Genomic DNA, 24,529 nt, shown 5'->3' with positions numbered 1-24,529 from the left:
CCACTGCTGTGCTAGCTTTTGCCCCCAACACCCAGTGTGGTACAACTATACTGCATAAGAGCCTTTATGCTACACTGGTAGGCGTTGAGATGCAGGAAAAGGGTATGGTCTGCTCTTACTCTGTGAGGAGGCTGGTACAACTGCATCTGAATTGACGGTCAGTACCGCCTCCAGCTTTTGGCAGCCTTCGGCCAAAATGTCCTCAGTAGGCTTCTCCTACTTCTCACCATAGATGTTTCTTGCTTGCTCATCCCCTCTCGGTCAGAGTGAGAGACAAGCAAAGAAACAGGCCACAATGTTGAAGAGGAGAGGCAGGTCTAGGGGTCTCTTGTTAGTGGGCTTCCTGCTAGGTTTTAGCCTTCAACAACAAGACCAACCCGCCCATGAAACGGGTTGAAGCAGCCACCTCAGGTGACAGAAGCTCCCAAGGAAGTGCCCCTGTAGGTGCCCCCATCTCCTCCACTGCTGGTAGAGTTGGGCGGGCATCTGTGCCGATTTCCAGCAAGATCTCACCAAAAATCTGTGCCAATGTGGGCGCCACTTCTCTACCAGTGGAGGTGGGTGGTATGGAGGTAGTGCTGGCAGGTTGAGTCTTGACACTGGCCCTGTCAAGTAGCAGCAAGTCTTCTAATGAGACTTCCCTTTCAGATGGGGAAAATCGGATACATCTACCTCCCTTACAGAATGCTAATTTAGCAGTAGCAGAGTGAGGCCCTGTTCCCACCGCTGTGCATAGCTGGTTCAGTATGGGTTGACCCTGAGGTACATTTTAACAGTTTGGAGGTTCAGGTGAGAGAAGGACCTGCTTTCTCGTGTCCATATCCTCCAACCAGGGCCAGCCTAGAACCATCTTGCCACTTGAGGCAACGCAGAAAATGGCGCCCCCACTGCCTTGAGGTGACTGGAGGCAGCCTGGGGAATCCACAGTGGGTGGCAGGGTCAGCGAAGGAGGAAGAGGCAGGGAAGGAGGAGGCAGTGGCAGAAAACAAGCACATGACGCAGCAAGCAGTGTGCTCCCCAGCAGGAGGGAGTTTGATCTGCCACCCCTCCCAGCTTCCAGCATTTGTGCAACGTGAAATTAAATACACAGGTATTCTTCAAATTTCTGGTGCGAAACAAGCCTGGTCCCTCCTTACAATGCATTGCTTTGCCGTCCCCCAGAAAACAATTCTGTGGCTGCCCATGCACATGATAAAGTTTTATACCACATGGTTGCTTGCTAATCAGTATTAATGCAAACATGGTGAGTACATTTTCTGTCACAAGTTCCCTCACGTGACCACTGTGGTAAGGGTTCGGTCATGCTACTAACTGATAAGTTTGTTGCCTGTAATTAATAGTAATCTGTGGAATGTGTTATTGAGTGGGGAAGGTATTCCCCCCACCCAAGCTACAGAGTTTCATGGCTAGAGTGGCCTTTTAAGAAATGGCTTGTCTTCCCTTTTTTCCACCATGGTTTTCTGATCTTCAGATTTCACGTTCAAGTTTTGTTTGTGCATTTTGAGACATTCAAATATCTGAAGCTTTTATAAGGTATTTTAAAATATTAGATGAAATTTTAGTGTGCTTGATGGTGTGTCTTTTAGTGAGAAACAATAGACGTTTCTTTGAAGTACTCTCCTGTGTGCCTTGTGCGGTAAGGTGGCTTGGGCCGAGCATGTGTATAAATTGTCAATATTTACTTTAAAGTGTAATGTGATGTGATAATTACATAGATCACAATCACAATGTAGGTAACTAAAGCAATAAAACAAAATAAAAATGTTGACTTTACATCTCAAAATCATTAGGGGACTTTGCAGGCTTGTATTCAAAGGTTAATAAAAACACTAGACATGAGAACAGAATAGCAATCCACTTCTCTAAACAAGGAACCAGGAAGTAGTGCTAAAACACTGAAGTAATGAATGGAGGTCTAGGCAGGACTAGCATCTTCATTGCACAGCAACAGAAATAGTCACAAACTGGGTGTGGAGGAGCAGCAACCACATAATAGTTCAGTACCAGGCAAAATTCTCTGTTTTAAAGCACTTTAGTACATATTTAGAAAATGGGCAGCTCCCTACATGGCGAATTGGTTGGCTATATTCATTCACTGTGGAGTGTGAAAAAGCATATGCTGGGTATTGGTGCATTTTTAATTTTCATATTTCTCTTGAGAAACACTATCCCTGTGGGCATTCTTTCTTGCACATTAGATTTCTTGGAAATGCTTTAATACGATGGCTGAACAAAGGCAGCGTGCTTTATCTACATCGGGACAAGCACTCTACGAACTTCTGGGTCTTGAGAAGGGGGCATCCCATGAAGAAATCAAGAAATGTTACAGGTATTTATAAAACTTCTAGCATAATCTGATTGTCATTTCACCTTCCCCCCTCAACACACACATGTTCACATACATTATTCTCAACCATCTTTAATATCACAGTTAATTTCCATAAATAGCTTCCTTTTGAACCCTTTCATGGACACAAAGTTTTCAAACTATTCTGTCTATAGTTTTGTGGAATCTTGGGATGTTCAGCTTTGAAGCCTGCACATGCTTAAAATAGTTTTTTTCTATCTCTGATGCAACTTCTACACTGTAAAAACAGCTGAGCATTTTCCAGCCCCCACCCACAACAGATATTCACTGTGACCTCTACAGCCCTTTCACACACCCACAAATCTTGCAAACAATGTGAACAATTAACTTACCACCGTTAAGAGAAGGGTGATTATTGATAACATTTTCTAGGTTGCTTAATGGCACCACTGCAATAAAACATATAAATGAAATAAAGGCACAGCATCAACACAAGTGCTTAATAATAATAGTTTCCTAACACATATATAAGCCAAGCTTAATTGCAGCTTCTGGATTTGTTACTTCCACTCACAACAAGGGAGAAGTGAAGCAAAAGCAATTGGGCAGTGTACAAATAAACCATATTGGGTCAGCAAGATTATAGTGGCACGTGAACATGGCTCCTTATGTGTGTAGCAGGGGTAGCTAATGTGCCCTTCAGTTGTTGTTGGTCAAGGCAGATAGGAGTTGTAGTCGAAAACATCTGGAGGGCACTGTGTTATAGTTAATAATAATAATAATAATAATAATAATAATAATAATAATAATATATTATTTATACCCCACCCATCTGGCTGGGTTTCCCTAGCCACTCTGGGAAGCTCCCAATTGAACACCAATAACAATAATAAAAAAGAAACAACTTCAAACATAAAAACTTCCCTTAACAGGGCTGCCTTCAGATGTCTTCTAAAAGTCAGATAGTTGTTTGTTTATTTATTTGATATCTGAAGGGAGGGTATTCCACAGGGTGGGCACCACTGCTGAGAAGGCCCTCTGCCTGGTTCCCTGTAGCTTCACTTCTCGCAGTGAGGCAACCACCAGAAGGCTATCAGAGCTGGACCTCTGTGTCCGGGCCAGACGATGGGGGTGGAGGCACTCTCCTTCAGGTATATTGGGCCAAGGCTGTTTAGGGCTTTAAAGGTCAGCACCAACACTTTGAATTGTGCTCGGAAACATACTGGGAGCTGATGTAGGTCTTTCAGGACCAGTGTTATATGGTCTTAGTGGCCACTCCCAGTAACCAATCTAGCTGCCGTATTCTGGATTAGTTGCAGTTTCCAGGTCATCTTCAAAGGTAGCCCCACGTAGAGCACATTGCAGTAGTCTAAGCCAGTGTTTCCCAACCGGTGTTCCGCGGCACACGAGTGTGCCGTGAGACATCGGCTGGTGTGCCGCGAGATGCCTGGAGGGAGGCGGGCGAGTCGGGCGGCGAGAGGCGGGGCGGCGGCGGCGAGGAGAGGCCGCGCCTCCTGCTGCTGCCTGGCGCTCCTCCTCGCAGCCGGCAGCGCTGCCTGGGCGCCTCCGCGCGACTCTGCCTCGCTGGGTTTGGTCTCCCAGCAGAGACGGGTCACACGCGCCCCTCCCTCCCTCCCTCAGCCTGCGCGGAGGGAGAGCCAGAGAGAGGCATCGCTCCTGCGCTCCGAGGCGGATTGAGCGCAGCTGAGAGGAGCTGCCGAGGGAAAAAACTTTCACTTTTGTGCGTCCCTCCCGGCGTGACGCTGTGCGCTGACATCACGGGGCGGGGCTTTAATGGTGGTGTGCCGCGAGATTTTTTTTCAGTAAACAGGTGTGCCGTTGCCCAAAAACGTTTGGGAAACACTGGTCTAAGCAGGAGATAACAGTCTGTGGGCAAGTAGGGTCTCAGCCGGAGTACCAGATGAAGCTGGTAGACCTCTGCCCTGGACACAGAATTAACCTGCATGTTGGCTACTCCTGGTGTACAGCATTGCAACCCTTCCAACCTTTGACACTTACATAAGACATAGCCTCTCACTATGGCTGACCTTTTGAAATAAAACAGCGGGGTGTGTGTTTTCTTTCTGCTTCTTCTGTGAATTGCTGCACTCTCTTGTTCCTTGAGCAGATTTGTAAAAACTTTGTTCTCTGATAGTAAAATATCCTGAAGGCTTTCCTTGCTGGTCTCTACAGTTACATATATAGGTAACCATACGGGTAACCATATTTGTGGACTCCTACTTTTTAGTCTTGATGTTGTTTTCACATTGGAGGGGCACAAAGTTTCTCTAATCCCTAAAGGAGAGAGTTGTCATGGAAGAATGCAAAGTGAATTGAATTTTATTTTGTGTTGTACATGAATAGTGATGATTTACATAGCAATCTATGGTAAAACTGACAGTGGTGTTTTATCCATCTTTATTAGCAATTACAGGTAAAAACAAAGACTGCCTCTGAATAAAGTGGAAATATCAAAGGGATTCACACTTAATGGAATAGTTGTAAATACTTGCAAGACAAAATGATGAGTCAGACACTTGGATTTCATTTAATTGATCCTTTAACTTATGCTAATTTGATTCATGAATCTAAAAACCTGCTGCTGAACTAACCAGTTGGCAATGCACTATAATAATTCTATAATACCTGACTTCAAATTTCCTATTGTTATTAGTTAGCTTGGTTCTTGCCAGAACAAAGCCACCTATATTATTTAAATGTCAAAACCGTGGTGCTCTTCCAAAGGAAGAGTTAGCATTATTTTTCAGTGACAAACTTTGTTTAATAGGTTACTGTAGATTGCTGGGGCACACTGATATATCTGCAAGATCATCTTCTCCTATATACACTTCTCCAATCATGTGAAGTGGGTGACAGCTAGGAAAGGGCTTTCAAGGTGTTGGTGCCCTGATTATGGGACAGTCTCTTCAGAGGTTCACTTGGCACCATATTTATGGTCTTTTCTGCATCACTTATTTCACAGCAGGGATGATGATGTCATCTTTTGGGGGACTATTTGTCAGTCTTCTAAATGCCAAATAAATAAGCTTTTCTCAAAGAGAACCCTAATAAATAAAGAAGAAAGAGGTTAAAGTAGTGCATGCTGCCACTTTCATTGTGAAAAATTTTGAAATCCTTTTATTATTATCAAAATGTTGCAAAACAGTGAGGAAACTTCTGAGTTCCCAAAACATTTTCATCAGACTGGATGTTAAGCAAAGTGAAAGCAAGGAATAAGAAAACAAACTGGCTTGGGACTGAAGTCATATGATATGTATTGGTCAAAAAATATTTTTTGTTGTATAGTCTAAGAAAGGGCATGGCTAAGAAGGCTTTCATGAAGAGTACCTGCACTGCAGAATTTGCCACTACACCCACTACTGCAGGGGGGGGGGAAATTATTCATCAAAGCCTTTTAAAGCCATTTATCTTTTTAAAAATATAACCTCATTTTATGATTTATGTTTGATTCTATAGCTGTGCTATTAACTGTTTAGTACCTTTTCTGTCAGAAAGAACACATTATTTTGCTTTTTATTGCATTTTTAATATTGTTGTGTGCAGAAAAAGTGACCGAAAGTAATTTCTGAATTCAGCTCTCACATTTTAATTCTAAATAGGTGTACTTGGAAGTAAATCCTTCATTGCAGCCAATGAAGCTATTGTACCCACAGAACAGTTTCCACTCCTTCAGTGGAACTTCCCCTTCCTTCTCATCCCCATGGACGTAGCCAGGATTTTTGTTAGGGGGGCAGTCTTCTGTTGGAGCGGGGAATAACCTCAGATTTGTATTTTTGTATTGATTGGGGGGGCAGGTGCTATGCCCATGCGCCTCCCTCTCCCAAATATGCTGTAAGAGTTCTTTCAACCCTTCAGAAAGCGGGGGAAAGAGGAAGAAGAAATTCCGTTGCATGAACAGAAGTTGCTCCACTTGTGCAAAATGACTTTGCTGAATTCAACCAGCTGAATTCTGACAAATGTACATTCAGTTAACTGGTGGTTAGGACTGTATACTAAACACCACTGATATTAATGGTTATCCATATCCATAACCATAATCACAGAATAACTCCAGGGAGGAAAAGTATAGTGTACACACTATAAAAAGGTGTCTTGCAAATCTGGAAGTTCACTGTGTCCCACATCATCTTTATGGTCCTTGGACTCTTCACCAGGGTTAACAGATTAAAACAAGGGGCACTTATCTGGAATAAAGGCCATATGTTTTATAGAATCATATGTAGCTCAGTGGAGTGGAGTCCTTAGATTTGACCACTTCTCCAAAACTAGGATACTGAGTTGGTTCTTAGAGAGGTACGATCAATCACCAACACAATTGCTCAACTGCCTTCTAGTCAACACATCCTCACTGAATGGCTGAATAATTTTTCCATATTTAAGGCTAGTTGTAATTTTTTGTGGGACCTTGCCCCCAGAGTATCCATGGGCCCCTTTAATCATGAAACCATTCCTCTCTCCCCTTGCTTGCTGATATAAGAAGTGGAGCCTGAGATAGCTTGTGTTCCACAACCACTAGGAACTTGATTTCTGCTATTGCGGGGGGGGGGGGGAGAGAGATCGGGCCAGTGTCTCAGGTCAGTTCTGGACCCTCTGCAGGGCTGAGGGTGCCTGAACATACAAGTCCTGCTCATATTTTCTTCCATCCAAGGGCTTACTTGGCAGATGTGTTCTGAGAGGATAAGGTTCCTGAAAGGGTGTATGTGGCTGATCTGTCTGGTTTCCTGGCAGGTCTTTGTGTACTTCATGCTTAAAAACAAACTATGTACATTCTGGATTTTGGGTGAGTTGGGGTGTGGGTGTCTCACAAAAACAAGGATCTGAGAAGTCAATCACTTCTACTGCCACCAGAGGGCACCTTCTAATTACTTGTTTACAAGAAGTCAAAAGGTAGATTAGCCTTCCAAAATCTTTTTTTTAAATGTCAACAATACAACAAATCTTATATAAGAAGCCTTTTTTGGTTGTTCATAATGGGCTCCAATGTTCTGTATATCCTGGTGCCACATGCAGGATCTTTTTATCCCATTGAATTCTGGCACGAGTTGTCAGAAATGTCCAAATGCCTTTGGAACAGTCAAATGCATGCATGCATTCCAACATTACAAATACATGCATTTTGCAGATATTCACTATGTCTTCTGGTCAATTCTTCACTCATATTACTGAAATCTCTTTCCTAACATGTGCCACTTATCCTCTAAGGGTTTTTAGACTTCATTTAGACTAACAATCTACCATTATCTGTTCGTATGTGAATAAGAGTTTTGACATAGTCGAGCTGCTTGGATCCGTACCTAAAAAGTGTGGGTCAAGTGGCAAAGCACTCAGACCCATGCTTTCTAGCATCGGAGAAGCAGAAGTGTGGATGAGCCCTTAATCTAGAATATGTACCCTGCATGTCCTGCTCAGGAAATAAATTTGCTTCCAAGTTTCTAATGTAATCTTTTTATCTTTCATCTTTTCTTGCTGTTCATCAAAGTGTTCTTTATCATTTATTGCCTATTTAAGGAAGTTGGCCCTGAAATATCATCCTGACAAGAACCCCGATAACCCAGAGGCTGCAGAGAAGTTTAAAGAAATCAATAATGCTCATGCTATACTAACTGACGGCTCCAAAAGAAACATATATGACCAATATGGATCGTTAGGGCTTTACATCGCTGAACAATTTGGTGAAGAAAACGTCAATACATACTTCATGCTTTCGAGTTGGTGGGCAAAGGTTAGTACTTGAATGCAAAGGTGGTTCGTCTTTGCTCAGAGTATTGACTCAGAGACACAGAACCTTGGGTTTTGTTTGGTCTATTCTTCCTATTGCAGCTTTCACAGAACCTGACAAGCTTTGCAGAGTTCTAGTAGGTAAGTCAATCTAAAACAGGTTTCAGTATCGGGCTTTGTTGAAATGGCTGGTGCATCTCAACTGTTTCAACAAGTATTATAAAAAGTATAATGAAGCACGCTTTCAGGAAAGTGCTTATTAAAGGATGTTTCCTTGTCCCTTTCATTTACTAATTAAATATGCTACATGCCACTTTTATCGCCTCAAGACATTAATTATATCTGAAGCTGGAGCTCCAGGTTAATTTTGACTTTCTTTTCAGTAATGACTAAATGAAAATGACTCACAGCTCAAAGTGAAAAGTCCTCTTGGTGTGACAACCAGCTAATAAGTTATTGCAGTACAAACTTAGCCCTATTCTGGGCTATATATGGCATAGATTATGTGGAAGCAATAGTAATACATAACACCATGTACGATTATGGCACACCTTGGGTGCCTCGTGAAGGGCCTGGAAAAAGGAAGTTGAAGATGTGGGGAGCAAGAGGAACAGAACGGTACAAACTGAACTAAGGGAAATGAATCTTGCGTCTTGAATGACATCAAAGGCCTTACTCATTTGGTTTGTTATGTAATTGTAAGAATTTGGCATTTGTGGGTGTACATATCACAAACATTAGCATTTGAATTAGGGCATGACCAAACGCATTAGGCCTAAGGCATTAAAAATGTGCCAAATCTCACACCTAATGTGTTATTCTTGCAGCTATTTCTAGTTACAAAGTCTTTGGGCCAGAAGAAATTGTTAATTTAAATAGAACATAAGACACATGAGACTTGCCATTTTGCAGAAGAATGAGTTTTCAAATGAATATTATGTCATACATTTATTTTTACTTCCATGAGCTATCCTCACACTTTGGTTTTACCAGATTACTCTCATGAGGGGATTCCACCTTATGGGTCTCCCAATCTTTTATAGCCACATGATTGTTAGCTATTTGCATATAGAACTTTCCCCATCATTGAGAAGTGGTAATAGGGAGATTTGCTAAATTTCTGCCTACTATTCAGCTATTAAAAATATAAAGTCTTTAAAAGGCATAAGTTCTAAATATAATCAGTTCCAGAACTGTCACAGCTGACACTTCTTTCTATTAGCACAAAAAGATTCACTTCTCCTGGTTTGATTCTGGGTATTTGTTGTTTAATATGGGTAGTATTCAGCTAAAGAGAGTAGACCCACTGAAATTAATGGACAGAACTTAGCCATGCTCATTAATTTCAGTGGGTCTTCTCTGAGTAAACCTAAGTTGAATAATACCTTAATGGGCCAGATTCAGCTACCCTGGTCTGCTAGCACAACATGGCTCCCCCTCCCCCCACCCCAATCCATTCTGGAGTATTGGGAGAATCTGCAGAACAGCACGTGGGAGGAAAGGAGAGATTGTTCCATCAAGTAAGCAGAAATGCTTGCACTGATAGAACAATCTCCTTAACACTATGTTGAATTCCACCTTGTATCTTTGTTCATAAATGTGTGTTTTTATATATAAAAAAACTTGTACATAAATGATAAACCACTGTGGTTGTTTTCTCCATAGATCCTGCCACATGGGGCTAAAATTTCATCTAGTTTAGCATTTTGTTTTCCACAGTAAAGACAGGTGTTTAGCCAAAAAGAAGCATAAAAAGCTTTCAAATAACATAAGTATCCAAGCAAGTCATCAGTTTACATGCCTAGGTTAGAGGCCAGTGTATCTTGTCTTGTTTTATCCTCGTTTGGGACATGCGCTTGTCTTAGTCAATTGGCCAAAATCAATTCAATTGGCCAAAATCCTTTTTTTTTAATGACCTACTAACTCTATATTCAAATATGTCACAAATTACTCACATAAATATGGGTGGAGGGCATGGTCAAGGGCTTCATCAGCCTAGGGCCTAGTCATTAGTACCGTCTGTGGAATTATTTACAAGGCTACTCTAGACCAAACACCGGGCAGTTGCACAAGATGGGTGAACAACCATGTGAAACACAGTTGTGGGCATTAGGTTCCCATTCCTATGTCTGAACACATTTCCCTTCCTCTTTTCCGCTTCCTCTAAGGGCCTGTTTGCAATCTGTGGCCTGTTGACCGGCTGTTATTTTTGCTGTTGCTTGTGCTGCTGTTTCAACTGCTGCTGTGGAAAGTGCAAGCCTAAGGCACCAGAAGAAGATCAAGAATTCTGCTTGTCTCCAGAGGATCTAGAAGAGCAAATTAAGACAGACATGGAAAGAGGTGCTTATTATTATGGGGATGTAGATATACTATTTAACAACAAAACCAACAAAAACACTGTTATTTTCTCAAATACATACCCTGGGGTTTCACTCCAGCTGTTTAGCTTTGGTGGTGTTAATTTGAGAAAGGATACTAACTTGAAGGAAGTGTTAATTGAATTCCTCTCAACCTGCTGTACAGGTTACTTTAAGTGCCCAGTGGTGTGTGGCTGCTTGTTAATGTCACTGTTAATCTCTGTGGGTGTTTGTCCCTCTTTTCAAACTAAACATCTTTAGGATGTTAATTTCTTCAGGCACAGGTTGCAGCACTGCCTTTGTGCCCTTTTCGCTGCAACCTGGTATAACCTTTTTTCTTAAGAGAGTTACTGTGCCTTGGTTGATAAGAAGCCAAAGTTCAGCAGGTGCAGCTCCCCTACTCATACTCGAAAAGCTGTACCTGTGGAATTTATTCTCCTCATGCACTTACAAAACACATGATGTTTCTGACAGGCAAAAAGCTGAATACAGATTCTGATTTCTCAATGTTTGGAAGCAAGGAGCTTTGCTGTAATGTATTGCTGTGGGGAGGCTGCTGAATTAGAGGGGAAACACTCACCCACCCCAGTTTGAGATGACATTTAACACTGTGCTCATTTTCAGTGTTTTTGTCTTACCAGCAAGAGTGCTATAAAATGAATGCCATAGAACCTGTTAGTTTCTAAAGATCATGGAGTATTTTTTGTAAGAATTGCTTTTGCTAGCTAAGAGGCAAATTGGATATTATAAGGGGGAAATGGGGGGGTTGAGTTCTCAAATCATTATTTCCCTTATAATACTAATATGCATGCTGAGGAAAGGTCATGTGTGAAGGACACTTCACAGGTAGGACCTATAGGGTTGTATTTAATGTTGTACAAACATAGATCTGCAGGACTTCTGTTTCCTCTCTTCCCCCCATGTGCCCTCAAAACTGTGCTGGAGGGTCCCCCAACCCCCCTGGAGCTTATTTTGGGGTTACACTGGAGGTGCTGAAGTGAACAGGAGAGGAAGAAACTGTTGTGCCAGTGGAGCTGCAATGTTGGATATTGACCGTTTGCTCCCCCCGCAGGTGTCTATTGTGCAGTTTTAAAAACTGTTTCCCACCCCCACCCCCGCCAGGCTCTAAAAACAGACATGAACCTGGCTAGGGCAGAGGAGGCCATTTGCAGGAGAGCTTGCAGAAAATGTTACACAACACTGCTGCCTGTCCCCTGCCGTACATGTCTCCTGGGTTTCCCATTACAGTGGTACCTCGGGTTACATACAGTTCAGGTTACATACGCTTCAGGTTACATACGCTTCAGGTTACAGACTCTGCTAACCCAGATATAGTACCTCGGGTTAAGAACTTTGCTTCAGAATGAGAACAGAAATTGTGCAGCGGCGGCGTAGCGGCAGCAGCGGGAGGCCCCATTAGCTAAAGTGGTGCTTCAGGTTAAGAGCAGTTTCAGGTTAAGAACGGACCTCTGGAACGAATTAAATACTTAACCCGAGGTACCACTGTATTTCAACAAACACGTTGGGACTACATTTTCACTAAGTCATGTTCCTGTTTTCACCATTATTCCATTGTGACTCAGCAGTCGTGTTGCTGAGGGGAGTGAGAGCTCTTCTACATAGCTTTCCTAAATCTGTCTCTTTTGAACTGAAAACATGCACAACAACTTAAAATCTAGCACCTGCCTGGGATATTTCATATTACAGGAAGAACAGGCTGAAAGAACCAGGCATAGTAAAAAAGAAAGAAAGAAACTCTGAGCCTTTCATTTCTTCTGATAGTATTGAAATGTATTTGCTGCAGCTTCACAACTATATGGGGGCTGCCCTTTCTGCATTTCAAGCAGCAGTTAAAAGCACAGAGACTTTTTCAAGAAAAAAGGAAGTGGAAACATTAACAGAAGGATGAATTAAATGACCATCAGAACTTTCACAGCATTGATTCTGAGATAATAAATTTGGAGAGGAGGGGGAAGACCCAAACACAAACATATTCAGATCTCAGGCTATTTACATAAACATGATGGAAATTACAGTGTTTCTTATTCCAGGACATCAGATTTGTCCACTCTTGTCTACATCTGAACATGTAATAGCAAACTATTCTGCTGTAAGGAAGGAGGTGTCATTTCAACTGAAACGGGAGTTGAAAGAAAATGAATTTTAACCAATACAGGCTGATGATGGCAGAAACAATGTACTTGATTGAAAATGGTGAACCCTTTGCAGGATGCTAAGAGATCTATCTCTTTACCATGGGATTTATTCCTGGGTGTGAGGACTGGCCATTGCCAATTTGCATCTATGTTTTATTCATTTATGCAGAATTTCAATTGCCTAACACTGAAGCTGAGATAAAACAAATGTAGACCAGGTGGCAATTTTAATTTACGAGAAATTAAAACTTGAATGTCCTCAGAATTCAAATTCAAATCTTTCTGAAATCTCAAGGATGAATTCCTTTAGGATAGGAATGTTCTCTACCATGAGATTCAGAAGACAGCTGTGACATATGTGTGGTCAAACCTTGCCCATCCTGGCAAGACAGCCAGAGGGGGACTGGCCAAATGGACAGAGAAGCTGATTAATGCTTCCTTGAGAATGGGAACTGTACACTCTAGTTTGAAAACTGCAGTCCTTCATCTTCAGCTGAAGAAGCCTCCTCGAGGTCTTACTGTATTGTACAATTACCAGCCAATATTCAATTTTCCAGTTTGGAGAAAATGTGCTCGAATGTGCGTTGTGGTGACACAACTCCAAGATTTCCTGCATAAAAATGATTGTCTTGAACAATTTCAGTCTAGCTTCTGTCCTGGTTTTGACAGTGGAATAACCTTGATTTCCCTAGTGGATATTCAATCTATGCCATGAAGTAGGGCCCTTCCAAACTGGTGTTTTATTGCAAGCGTATTCTGTAATATGTTTCTGGCACATTAGAGCATTAGCAGTGGGTTTATTCTGCTTCAGTTTGTTCTACAATGCTGCCTCAATGCTACGGCATTATTGCTGTCCAGAGGCGCCATAGCTCAAGAAAAGCAGGACAAAAACAAACCAGAACATTTGTAATATTAAAAATGACAGGATTTCAGCAGGAAGTTGTGGGACATGCACTGACTGAAAATGAAGCAGTGTGATTGCGCCACAACTTTTGCAGGTGCAAACAGCCTTGAAAATGAGATCGTGTGTGACTGCCCCAATAACATCATGAGCAGAAAGCATCATGGATGTACAATTAAAAGGATGTCTGCAGGGGCCCCTAGAGATGATGACTGTATCCCTGATGGTACTAGTGGACCTCCAAGTAACTTTTGGTACTATCAACCATGGTATCCTCCTGGCTCATCTTACTTGGTACAAGATTTTATAGTATGGTTGGTCCTTCATGGAGAGTAGTGCTAGTGGACACCTGTCTGGCCTTTCATCTATGGTGTCCCTCAAGGTTTCATTTTGTCCTCTATGCTAATTATCATTTACATTCAAATTCAGGGAGGGGTCATGCCTGTCACTGATATGCAAATGGAGTATAGTACCATCTCCTTACTGTCTTGGTTGGGGAAAGCTGTGGAGGTTCTGAATTGTTGCTTGAAAGCAGTGGTGCAGATTGCTTGTGGGTAAATAAATGGAAACTGAATTTGGACAATTGTTCTTGGAGTGCTTCCAGACATAGGGCTCCTCATGCTACTAAATAATTGTTGTAAGTTACATGCTGGCTAGCTGTCTGTGGGACCATCTGGGAGAAGGGGGAGTACATGGAAACATCTGCAGGGATTAGGGCTTAACTGAGAGCTGGGAAGGAGTGGATCTTCCAGCCCCTAAATAAGTTTCCAGGCTCAGTGGCTTCATTCATCTAAACTCCAGCCTTTCTGAAATGGACTTCATTGTTGTCCCCTCACTTAATGTAAGAATTTAAGCAACTGCTTACTTCTCTCCCAATGGGACTTTAAGACGACTAACCTTGGTTGACTTGTGCCTATATATGATAGCTGTCATAGGTGGGCAAGTAGCCATTCCTGGCTGAAGGTCAGTTTTCCATACCTTGGACAACAGATCAGAGAGACTGTTAATGCTTGATTTCTCCTTTGTTTTAGATGGGGAAACTCCAATTCTGCTTCAGCCGACAAATGCAACTGAGAAAACCCAGCTTATTGGAGACAGCCGTCGCAGCTACCACACCGATTCATAAACTAGAAGCCATTGGAGTCTGACGGTCACCAAAGAAGTTACGGATTGTAAAGTACTGTTACAACATTTTCATATATGGCACTAGGACTGCTGCACTCCTGTGCACACTTAGGTGGAAACAAATCCCACTGAAGTCAGTTGAGACCAGCTTCTGAGAGAACACGCATAGGATAACACAGTAAGAGCTTATCTGAGCAAATCAGGTGTGTTTCTGTACATGTATGCAAGGAATATAAAGTGGGAAAGAGCCATTTTTAAAAAAATGAATATGCGTGCTAGAGATATCAGAGATATAGAAAGCTGTTCTAGTGTCATGTGTGAAAATGTCCCTAGTCTTCTGCATAATTGCACTTGATTTGTGCTTTAGACAGAGGTGAGTTGGACATAGTTTCTTCTTTAATCCTAGGAGTGTTAGAACTTACGGCTGGTCCACACTTCCATTTGCCCTGCTGCTTCCCCTGGGAAAACAAACAAACAAACAAAAGTGTGGACGAGCCCTTGGTAGACCTGTCAGATTCTTTCTGTAGTACAGGACTTCAACCATATGAGCCTTAGTGTACCCCCCCCCAACCCTAAAATCTTTTCAGAGCCATTGTACATTTCCCCCATCCTTTTAGTTACTGGAAAGAGGAACCATTGTTCCATTTGGTGAATATATGTATGTGTAAAGTGAGATGTAAGGCTTAAATGATCTTCTCATCCATGGAGGATCATTGTATGATTCTATCAGCTCCTTAGAAGAAGGACTAGGCGCCAGTTCAAGTAATACATAAAACTGCTTTCAGGTCTGCTAGGGTTCAGTTCTAAGCAACAATTGACTTTATTTAGTGTCCAGTTAGAGACTCCCAGTAGACACCGGCAACTGTAAATAGTTCAAAGATTGTCGTATTTCTCTTCACCAGATGAAAAGCCTGCTCTATATCCATGTTCTGGGCATGCATGGTCCATTGATGGATCAGCAGGCTACCTTTGAGCAGAAGCCATCTTTACTGCAAAATAAATTGCAACTAGCAATCCATAGTTTTCAACCCTGTATTCACACTTGATGCATGCATGGCAAATGGGAAGTAACAGAATTTTCACACACATGCTGTGCTCACAAAAACATCCATACAGCTCAATCTGAAGTGTGTTTACTTAGAAGTTGAATGGTATTTACTCCCAGATAAGTGCTCATAAGTACACAGCCCGATCCTCCTATTGTGCATAATCTATCAATTTCCATTTACCTTATGTATGTGAGCGGTCCCTGTCGTTGATGGTTTTGTTTTACCCTAGGACCTAATTAATTAATTAATTAATTGTGTCATGTTCCTTAAAGACCGAAAATCTCTATCTAGCCATTAGAATGTCATAACCTTCAGATAGCGAAAAGGACAAAAAAACAAAACCCAAGTTGCCCAGAGATAGTGAGAAACCTGGTAAAGAGGCCATTCCTGTAGCATCCTACTCCTTAGGGAATGGGACTGAACCAGCCCTGCTTCTATAACCTATAGGTAAGAATGCAAACAAGCACTGTTTAACTGTGAACTGATAGCTGAGATTTATTTTGCAATAGAAGAATATGTAGTTCAGTATACATACAGATGTGTCAGTTGCGCTGGACTGTGCACGCATGGAAGAAGAGCATAGAAGCAAGTGTTTCAGTTGATGAATGCAGACACAATCATGGCTACAACCTTGTGCACACTTACCTGAGAATTTACTTGTGAATTTGGTGAGACTGGCATCCAAGTAAAATGTGCACAGGATTAGGCTGGAAACTTGTTATTCATTTGAAGAATGGAAGGAATCCAGAGCAGGAAAAAAGCCAGAATACTACCTTGAGAACAAATATTGTGATATGCGTGGAACGAATCAGTTGTTACAGTTGCAGTCTTATCGTTTGTAAGAGGTCAAGAATAGGATGCATTTTCGATATTCTAAACTCAGTATTTGATATGTTAGTTATTTGGCAACATCATTTATCATTCATCACATAGCTTGGCTTGTTTGTTAATCATCTGTGTTGATGTGTTCACTATTTCAGAAGCACATCAAGTGACTGGTAACAAATGAACCTTGCATAACTGGAAATATAAAACACGTTGTCTCCATTACATCACTCTATACTTCTGAATTTGTTGCTGTACTCATTTCAGAATGTACTGTGTACACTGATGTTGACTTTTGCTGTCCAATATATAACATGAACAATAAAGATTGCAAGAGTTACACATGCACCAACTGTTCTTTCCCCCTGCTGTGAAACATATTAAATATACTTATAAACTCGAGTCTCTTCCTCTACCTTTTTCAGAACATTATCTTCTTCATGTTAATGACATTATTTCTCCTTGAGTTTCAAAGCATTTTTGAGTTCTTCATGCTTTTGACTGTTCAGTTCTCTGCTGCCTTTTGCATCCCTTCTCTCTCAATCTATGATGTCTACTGCTGCCTCTTGTTATGCCCTTTCTCATTTAGACTCATATGGCCTCATTTGATTTCATATTCTTTGTTTTGCTGCTTCTCAGCCTTGGTTGTCTTCTTCCTTATATTATTTTTGTATCTATGTTGGAGCCAGTCAAGACCTCTGGTGCAAATCTTATTTTAAATTTAAGTCAATTTTAAATTTGCAGGCAAGGATGCATAAGGGGGTGTCCTCTCCCCAACTCTATAGAACCAAGCATATATTAGGTGCTTTACATAAGATACCGATTTGAAAAGAGGAATAACTGCCTAAAATATCCAAACTGCCAATTTTTAGAAGGTAGTTGCCAGAGCAACTTGTAAAATGAGGTAACCATGTGCAGCAATGAATTGCTCAAAATAGCTCCCAGTTTACAAACAGACTCAACCCTGTGCAAATTATGGCTGGTGAGTGGACAGTGGACCAGTGTTGTTGATTAAGGGGCAGCTAAAAATCACTCACCTATAACAATGGACTTCTGTATTATTGGGAAAAGCAATGGACAACTTCAGAGCTTAGCTGAGCCCCAGAGGTTTCACATCTGGCTCAAACTGTACTCTCTCCTAATGAACTTTTGTTTACGGTGCACCTTTCTCCCAAAGGGCAACCTAGACAAGTAGTTCCCTTTACATAGGTGGTTTTTAAAATAAATAGCTAGTGTGCGTGAAGATCAGACCAGATGGGAACCCTTTGTCCTGACACAGCCCTAGTTGGAATTGGACGCACACACCACACCTGCTATTCACAATGGGAGGAACACTACCCAAGAGTGGCCACACCAAGCCTAGTCTAGTCCTAAGGCAACCTTTTTCAACCCAGAAACTTCTAGACAATTCTGGACTACACTTCCAATCAGCCCCTGCCAACATTGTCAAGGATGATGAGAGCTGTAGTCCAAAATCTGTGGAGGACACCAGGTTAGGAAAGGCTGACCCATGGCCTGAAACTCAGAAGAGCTTTTTAACTCTGCCATCACCAGTGCAAGCAGTTCGGGCACACCTCTCCTCCATTTCTTTTCCACCCACATACATGGTCACATGAAGTTCATGAAAAGACTCATGAACCATATGAAATGAAAAATGTCCTTTTGAAATCATTTTTAAGGAAGCAGCAAAACACCACATTTTTTCCCAGTGCCTGTAAAAGTATGCAACTAAAAAACGCGATCCAACTTTATTTGGCAAAACGAAAACATTTCTGCCCCCAAGCCCCCTTGTGCTTGTTTTATAACTCTGTCCTAAAGATAATCCAGCTTGACCAGAAATTTGAGCCTCTGCAGCTGAAGCTCAGATCATATAGGTATTAATCATAGGCAGGGCAAAGTGGAGATCAGCCCAGTACCTCCACGACCGAAATAGTGAAAAGCCAATGAACCTGAGCGATGGGGCGCAGGGCGCAATAAAATAAAATTCCACAAGCCACTTACTTGAGCTTTTAATTGATTTAAATGAATCGTTTTGGATTGGTGTTTTCATTTATACCACGTGGTTAACTGGGAGAGGGTGCGTGCGTGCTGGGACGAACCTGGAGTCCATAGGTGGAAAATTTTGCTTCCACCTACCACCTGTAAGCTCAGCGCTGAGGAAATCTGCTCTCTGCACAGGCTCAGAGGCACCATTGCTCACTACTCCGGGGCCTAGCTCTGCTTCGACTTAAACGTCGTTGGCAAGCGAGATCAATTTAAGATCCAACGCACTGAAACAACACGGCGACCATTGCTGCCGCTAACGCTATTTTCCTTCCCCAAAACTTACCCGTAAATCCGGTTCCGTGAATGACCTCTTCCGAAATGGAGGAGCCCATTGCATTTTGTTATAAAACAATTAATCTGTGCGAGGAGGAAAAAAACGCGCCTCCTTCGAGCCGGAATCGAACCAGCGACCTAAGGATTTCAGTAGCCGAGCACTCCTACAGTCCTCCGCTCTACCAGCTGAGCTATCGAAGGGACTTGGCGAGCTGGTTGTCAGAGAAGCTAAAGAATACATGCTAAAGTGGCTCGCTGTAAGCCGAAGTTAGGACTGCATGTAGGAAGCGCAAGGTGGCGCTGGAAGTCGCAGGCGTGCACGAGTTGCAAAGGCTGGCGTTGCTCGCGGGCTTTGAATGCGTTCCCTGGCATCGTGCACTTGAAACTCCTGAGTGCTACCTACTGGGGTGGAGAGGGGTGGATTCTTGTGCGGATAGGGAAAGAGGAAACAGCCTATTATTACCCTGAGTGCACACAGGGAGTTAACAAACTAGGGGTGAAACGTGGTCCAGAATGTGCTGAGAACCAGACTGTGGATGGAAAATAGAGGATTTATCATGTTTAAGTTTATATGCTTGGCGTTGTTTACAAAACCCCTCTTGCGGGCTGGGCCAGTGGCGCAATGGATAACGCGTCTGACTACGGATCAGAAGATTGTAGGTTCGACTCCTGCCTGGCTCGGTGGTGGTTTACTTTTGCGGCAACACTGAATGTATTTTAAGATGTTATAAAATACAGTATACTATGGAAGGGAAAAGCCAGAGTTTGGTAGGCTGACTTGCCAAAACCTGTTCTCCAGCCCCTGCACAATCTTCTCCTCTAGATAAACGTGGATCTGAAGCGAGAAGACCACAAGATGGTAACTCAGTACATGATGCTCTTTAAGAAGCCAAAGAAGATGTAAATAATGAATTATAATAAAATGTCCACTAATATGATTTCGAAATTACTATAAGGGCATCATGGTTGCAAAAAGTACATATTAACAAACAGCTTCAACCCTGACTTCATTCAAACAGGAAAAGCCAGGGGATTCCAGAAAGGTAAGGTGTATGGGAACAATTGGTATATTTTAGTACACATAGCACATCAAAATGTAGGCAATTGTTTATAACAGAACCTGAGCAGTAAGTTCTGTTTAAGGACTAACAGAGCAATCTAATGAGAAGTATGGCCCGTTGAATTCAGTGCATTTTATTCCCAGATAAACGTGTTTAAGATTGAAGCCTAAGAAGCCTAAAACGTGATATTGAGTCTTCCACTATCTAAATTCGCACATACCTGTAAAAGAGCACATCACATCTATGATAATGACCCGGGATTTCTGAAGCAACCCCGATTAAACTCAGTAAATTTGCAACCTTAAGAGTATTTAACAAGGTTTAAACATTTCAGTGTTGAATTTAGAAAACAACATTAAAATGGACCACTGCGAGCCAGGCAGGAGTCGAACCTACAATCTTCTGATCCGTAGTCAGACGCGTTATCCATTGCGCCACTGGCCCCTTATTTGGGTGGGCTGTTTGCAAAAACATAAACCAGAATTTAGAGAATGTTAGCTGGATAACAGCGTTTTGGAAACCATGAATAAGTCAGGGTGTTATTCTTTATTCTGCAATGCATATGCACTTATTCTGACAGGTACAACAACTTCAGGAGCAGGCGATATGCAACACAAAACAAAACGTGATCATTATGGTGGTGCGGACACCGCTCTGTTTAGCTAAAGCTCGTTTAGGACGAGCAAATAATAAAATTGGATCTGAGGATGAGACTGTACTCCTTGCATTTCTCTGCAGGAAGAACGAGAGAATTCGCAAAGCACAGCTCCTCTACAATTACTCTGTGCAGCTGTTTGGAAAGTGCCAAGTTACATTTGTTATTACCCATTGTTCAAAAATGCACTCGTCTCCAGCCTACATTTGGGTGGATTATCAGGTTGTCCTGGAAAACTCAGAACTGGAATAGTTTCCGTGCATGTGTATGTGCAGCTTGTGATGCATTCTGCGCATGCTCGAATGCAAAGTGCCTTCTTGCTACTGGCGGTTGTGTATCTCTCGGGAAAGACGTGTGTATGTCCCTTCGATAGCTCAGCTGGTAGAGCGGAGGACTGTAGAGGAACTGCTTCTAAAGGAATCCTTAGGTCGCTGGTTCGATTCCGGCTCGAAGGAGATGTGTTTTTTGTGATGGACCTGGCCGTCCGCTCTTTATAATTCAAGAGTGTGGTGTACTCAGAAGATGTGGTCTATCCACCTCCACCGCAAAACGGCGGAGAAATAAGGTGTCTGATTGTTATAGTATCTTACACTTGGCAATGGTCATTCTGAAAAGCATAAAATACCATATTTTCATATTGCAGAATAAATGTGCCGCTACCGTTCCTTTGGAAAGAACATCATTATTCTGCTTTTTAAAAAAAGATAAAGGAGGGGGAGAAAGATGGATTGGAGACTACTGTACAGCCAGGCTAATAAAATAGAATTGTTGATGTATAGTTGCATTGCTTCCGAATATAGAATCAGCCCTTTAAGCAGCTGTTTTTACCACACCATCGATTTTTCATGGGTGACACTCTGGAATCTTTTTGTGGTACCCGCTCAGGCTTTCCAAGCAAAGGATTATTCTCGCCTTTTCCAGCTCCTTATCCACATCCCAAGCATGCTTTTATTAATTTCATTAATTGATTATTTTTTAGGAGCATGTTTACTAGGGATGACGCCAAATAAACCTTATTTCTGAGTAAACATGTGTATCATTGTACAAGTAATCCATTAAAACCGTATATGGTTTGGTTATTAATACCAATCAGTCTCGATGGAGAGCACAGGGGGCAAAACCTTGCAAGGCAGAAGTGGAGTGACCTAGTGGAGTGGGGCCCCAGATGAGGCAGATGAGGCAGAAAGACCCTGGATGGGGGGACAGGTTGAGGTTTCCGGGGGGAATAAAGGTTTGCTTTTTGAGGCATTGTCTTTGTGATTTGTTTGTGTGGGTTTGAGGTCCAGCTATTGTTCCCAGGGCTGGATTAAGACCTTAAGAAGCCCTAAGCACTTAAAAGATTTTGGTGACCCCAAATATAGCTAATTCAAAATAGAAACAATAATAAACTGTAAAACAAATTTTTATTTTTTGAAATGAAACAAAACCTACAGTAAGATGGAAAATAATGTTTATTTTCTATACTTCCACTTTATTTATATTTTGGGGGAAATTCCCTCCTTTTTCTAAATGCAAAGTCTTTGATCAGATCATCAAAACTAATCTTAGGTGACACATCTGCTTGTATATCTAGTAGAGATAATGCATCCATCCTGCTTTGTTGCATGGTTGTTCAGTTGGGATTTTTATTATACTTCATCTGAGAAAAGGAGTGCTCAGCTGACCATTAATGTTCAAAATCTGGCAATGGAAAATTTCTGTCGTGCCCCCTCCTTCCCATGATGCCCTAAGCTTATTTTGCTTAATGGTTGGTCCGGCCCTGGCTGTTCCTCTATCAGATGGATGACCTAGTCTGCGTGTGAGAAAAAAAATCTATGATTAATGGATGATGGATAAAAGGAAAATTCCACCCCCTGCAGAATTTAGCCACCCAAAATATTTACTTTTGAATTCCCAAATTGGCATGCAATAAACCTAGTACAGTGGTACCTCTGGTTGCGGACACGATCCGTTCCGGGGTGCCGTTCGCACCCTAAAAAGTTCATAACCGGAGTGGCGCTTCTGCGCATGTGCAAAGCGCATTAGAGTGCTTCTGTGCATGTGTGAACCGTGCAGAACATGTGTGCGCGTGGCAAAACCTGGAAGTAAACACTTTCGGGTTTGCCGCGTTCTTAACCCGAAAAAACGCAACATGAAGCGTTCGCAAGAAGAGGTATGACTGTATCTTGTCATCAACAGCACATTTATGCACATCTACACAGGAGAAGACCCCACTGTGTTCAATGTGACTTTCATAGGATCATAGAACTGTAGAGTTGGAAGGGCCACCAAGGGCCATCTAGTCCAATCCCTTATAATGCAGGAATCTCAACTAAAGCATCCAAGACAGATGGCCATGCAACCTCTACTTAAAAACCTCCAAGGAAGGAGAGTCCACAACCTCCTAAAGGAGACCGTTCCACTGCCAAAAAGCTCTTACTGTCAGAAAAAATTTCCTGATGTTTAGTCGGAATCTCCTGTCTTGTCCCAGTATATATAGGACTGTAGTCTACATCCACTTTGTCTCTTGAGTATGCAGATAGTAATATATTACACCCAGTGCTTTTTTTTTCTAAAAAAAAATGTTTTGGGGGTACTCTCATTTTGACTCAAGAAAATCATCATTTTATAGTTCAAATCGGGGAAAATAAATGCAGTAAAAGGATAAAAGTACAAAGATTCACAAAATGTTTAGGGGTATGCGTACCCCTGCGTACCCCCAGAAAAAAGCACTGATTACATCTGCATATAGTTTGACCTAACCCACAAAGACACACACCTCCATTGTCCCCCAATGGCAGACGGATGACAGCAATAACAGACATCTGTATGTACTGCAACGAGATTTCCTTTTCAGCATGCTTTATATAGGCTGAGCACTGTAAACATGAGATTCTTGCAAAACGTACTTTACCAGCAGAGTTATCTGAAGAGTTTTGATTAGTTCCATTTTATCTGTCAATAACATAACCTACTAGCAGCATGCACAGTATGAAGGCAGGCATTACAGTTTGCTACAGTAAGTGTGATGGATATTTGGCTTAAACTTGTAGACATGATACGTACCGCTTGTACAGTTGTGTGATGAAGTATTGGCAAATAGCAGCACAGATGGCTTTGCCCTAAGATTAGGCCCCACATGCCAGACGTGATCTGGGAAATTGTCATTTTAAAAATAACTTCAGAGCGAGTGCCAAGATTTGAGAGATCCATGTGTCTAATAAACAGATAGAAACGCAGCATGGCCCAGTGCTGGAACTTAGTTATTGGGATTATCCTATGGCCATGGAACCCAGCAAGAATTATCACCTCAGCCCAGCCAATAAAAATGGCATGCACCTTCACCATTTTCCTGAGTACTTTAATCAGGGGGATGGGTTTAGGTTGTAAAAAAGTTTTAAGTACTTAAAAAAAACCCTCTTCCAAAATAGCCACAGTTAGAGCTTGTCTACACAGAATATTACAAATTACATCTCCCCCCACCCCAAGCAATGGGTGAGGTGGCACAGTGGTACTGAAGAGTCTTCTCCCCCTCCGGTTGCCTCAAAGGCAAGAATAACAAGCAGTTCGTATTTTATAGTCCTTTTTATTCAGTCATCTGGTTGCAAGACAAGAATCCATGTCTTGAGACGTTGGCTACTCTGAGCTCCACCTCTTCCGTCCCCAACAACACCCTGAGTGCCAATGGGAAGTCCTAGGAGTCCCATCCCTCTGCCTTTTTTATTCTAGAATGCGGAGGGACCGACGGGCCCATGGTAATGGAGGATCCCCCGTACTCTCCAGGGAGGTCTCTGCCGGCTGCACCCTCACCTCCCCTGCCTCCTCCATTATCTCGTAACTAGGCAATTCTTCCTTAAACGGTATAGCATCTCTCTCTCTCTCTCTCTCTCTCTCTCTCTCTCTCTCTCTCTCTCTCTCTCCGCCTGAAACTGCTGTAGACAAGGGGGCCCTGAAGCTTCTCCCTCCTCCTCCTCCTCCTCCTCCTCTTCCTCCTCCTCCTCTTCAGAGGGAATCTTATCAGACTGAGTGCACACTTCCCAGTCTTCCTGTTCTGA

The 24,529-nt window shown here is 42.2% G+C and overlaps 1 protein-coding gene across 7 annotated transcripts; it reads left to right on the top strand.

Moving 5' to 3' along the window:
* DNAJC5B (DnaJ heat shock protein family (Hsp40) member C5 beta) lies at window positions 1-16,802 on the top strand. 7 transcript variants are annotated; one of them, XM_083518066.1, is made up of 5 exons: window positions 1-157; window positions 2,199-2,329; window positions 7,838-8,051; window positions 10,216-10,387; window positions 14,493-16,802. In XM_083518066.1, the coding sequence occupies exons 2-5, from the start codon at window positions 2,223-2,225 to the stop codon at window positions 14,585-14,587; spliced, it is 588 nt and encodes a 195-aa protein (XP_083374192.1). In that variant the 5' UTR covers window positions 1-157; window positions 2,199-2,222; the 3' UTR covers window positions 14,588-16,802. The 7 variants fall into 7 exon arrangements, with proteins under 7 accessions (XP_083374192.1, XP_083374188.1, XP_083374193.1 ...); XM_083518062.1 differs by lacking the exon at window positions 1-157 and adding an exon at window positions 369-557; XM_083518067.1 differs by lacking the exon at window positions 1-157 and adding an exon at window positions 629-789.
* Window positions 16,803-24,529: the final 7,727 nt, after the last annotated feature.

This window comes from Podarcis liolepis, assembly GCF_965112155.1.
Source record: "Podarcis liolepis genome assembly, chromosome: 8".
NCBI classification, from domain to species: Eukaryota; Metazoa; Chordata; class Lepidosauria; order Squamata; family Lacertidae; genus Podarcis; species Podarcis liolepis.
This window is presented reverse-complemented; position numbering and strand designations above follow the sequence as displayed.